Source organism: Telopea speciosissima, chromosome 6, assembly GCF_018873765.1.
Source record: "Telopea speciosissima isolate NSW1024214 ecotype Mountain lineage chromosome 6, Tspe_v1, whole genome shotgun sequence".
Lineage (NCBI taxonomy): Eukaryota > Viridiplantae > Streptophyta > Magnoliopsida > Proteales > Proteaceae > Telopea > Telopea speciosissima.
This window is the reverse complement of record NC_057921.1, coordinates 38,738,295-38,739,764: the sequence shown is the minus strand read 5'-3', so window position 1 is coordinate 38,739,764 and position 1,470 is coordinate 38,738,295. Positions and strand designations below refer to the sequence as shown.

Below are 1,470 nucleotides of genomic sequence, written 5' to 3'. Positions count from 1 at the left end.
TCTATTAAAACTAAAATAGAAAAATTACATGATAAACTAGAATAATAAAATCTAATTGAATAAATAAACTAAGTATCTTGTTGCTCCCAAAAACCCAATTGGACCCAGTTCATCTTCATATGGATCCCCCTACGGGTTTGGGTTGATCCAAGGAATTGTTCTTGCACGTGTGAATCTACTAGTATATACATACGTAAAAAGAGCTCTGTCAGGGAGTGTGGCCTTTCTATCGGCTAATTTATTGAATATCTATACCTCCATTAATCCAATGAACTCAACAATTGGAGATATGAAAAATCTTATTGACGTTGGGGTTGGCTCCAAACAAACTCAGTGGAGACATGAAAAACATGGTTTGATAACACGAAAGTCTTGCTGCTCCATCACCACCCGTCTAATGGCTACTCTATAAATTAGCAATGAAAGGTAACACCACACCACTCACAGCTACAAAGTGCAAACTCCAAACCAACCAACCAACACTAATGGCTTACTATTCCACCACCACTCCGACTCCTTCCTTCTTGTTATTCTTCTTTCCAACTCTTGCAGCGTTTCTTTGGTCGCTTCTCTTCTTCTCTTCTTCATCTGCTGCTTATGCAACTACAACTGGGCTCGTCTCTCTTCAGTTGTCATCAAGTGAAGCAGAGGCTCTCCTCAAATGGAAAGCCACTCTCCTAAGCTACTCTGTTGCTGCTCTCGATTCTTGGAAGCTTACTACTACATCATCACCATCTCCCAACACTACCAGTACTAATACCACTTCATCATCATGCAACTGGTTTGGCATAACTTGCAACAAAGTTGGAAGCGTGGTTGAGATTAACCTTCCCGAAACAGAGCTGCAAGGTACGCTTGACAACTTCACTTTCTCTTCATTTCCTAATCTCCTCCGTCTCAATCTCAGCCTCAATGAACTCACAGGACCCATACCCGAGCATGTTGGTAGTCTCTCCAAACTCACCCACCTCGATCTCTCCTATAATAATCTTTCCAGCGTTATACCTCCCACCTTGAGTAATTTAAGCAGCCTACAATTCTTAGACCTCGATTACAATGATATCAATGGCACGATACCATTAGAGCTAGGAAATATGAACAGTCTGGTTGTATTGTCACTGGGATGGAATAAATTAACCGGTATGATTCCCCCTGTCCTGGCTAATTTAAGCAACATTCGCTTTCTGTACCTGCATAACATTGAACTCAGTGGTCCAATACCATCAGAACTGTTAGGGTTTAGGGTTTAAGCACAAAGTTGCTTAAAGCATTACACCCTGAGTATCTAATTTGGAATACCCAGACTGCTGCCTCCAGCTAGTATATATAGGAAAACTAGGGTTTAGGTCAGATGGGCTAATTACTAGATTGCCCCTCACAGCCTGGGCATTAATACAAGTAGGATTATATTAGAACATATAAAGGGATATTACATAAATATCCTTACAATCTCCTCCTATGTTCTACATA

The 1,470-nt window shown here is 40.7% G+C and overlaps 1 protein-coding gene across 1 annotated transcript; it reads left to right on the top strand.

Moving 5' to 3' along the window:
* The first annotated feature begins 485 nt into the window (after positions 1-485).
* LOC122665713 (probable leucine-rich repeat receptor-like protein kinase At1g35710) lies at positions 486-1,250 on the top strand. Its single transcript, XM_043861862.1, has one exon. The coding sequence runs from the start codon at positions 486-488 to the stop codon at positions 1,248-1,250; it is 765 nt and encodes a 254-aa protein (XP_043717797.1).
* The last annotated feature ends 220 nt before the right edge of the window (positions 1,251-1,470 follow it).

What these genes read in the sequence shown, in the direction of transcription:
- LOC122665713 (XM_043861862.1), top strand. Translation starts at nt 486, where the DNA reads ATGGCTTACTATTCCACCACCACTCCGACTCCTTCCTTCTTGTTATTC.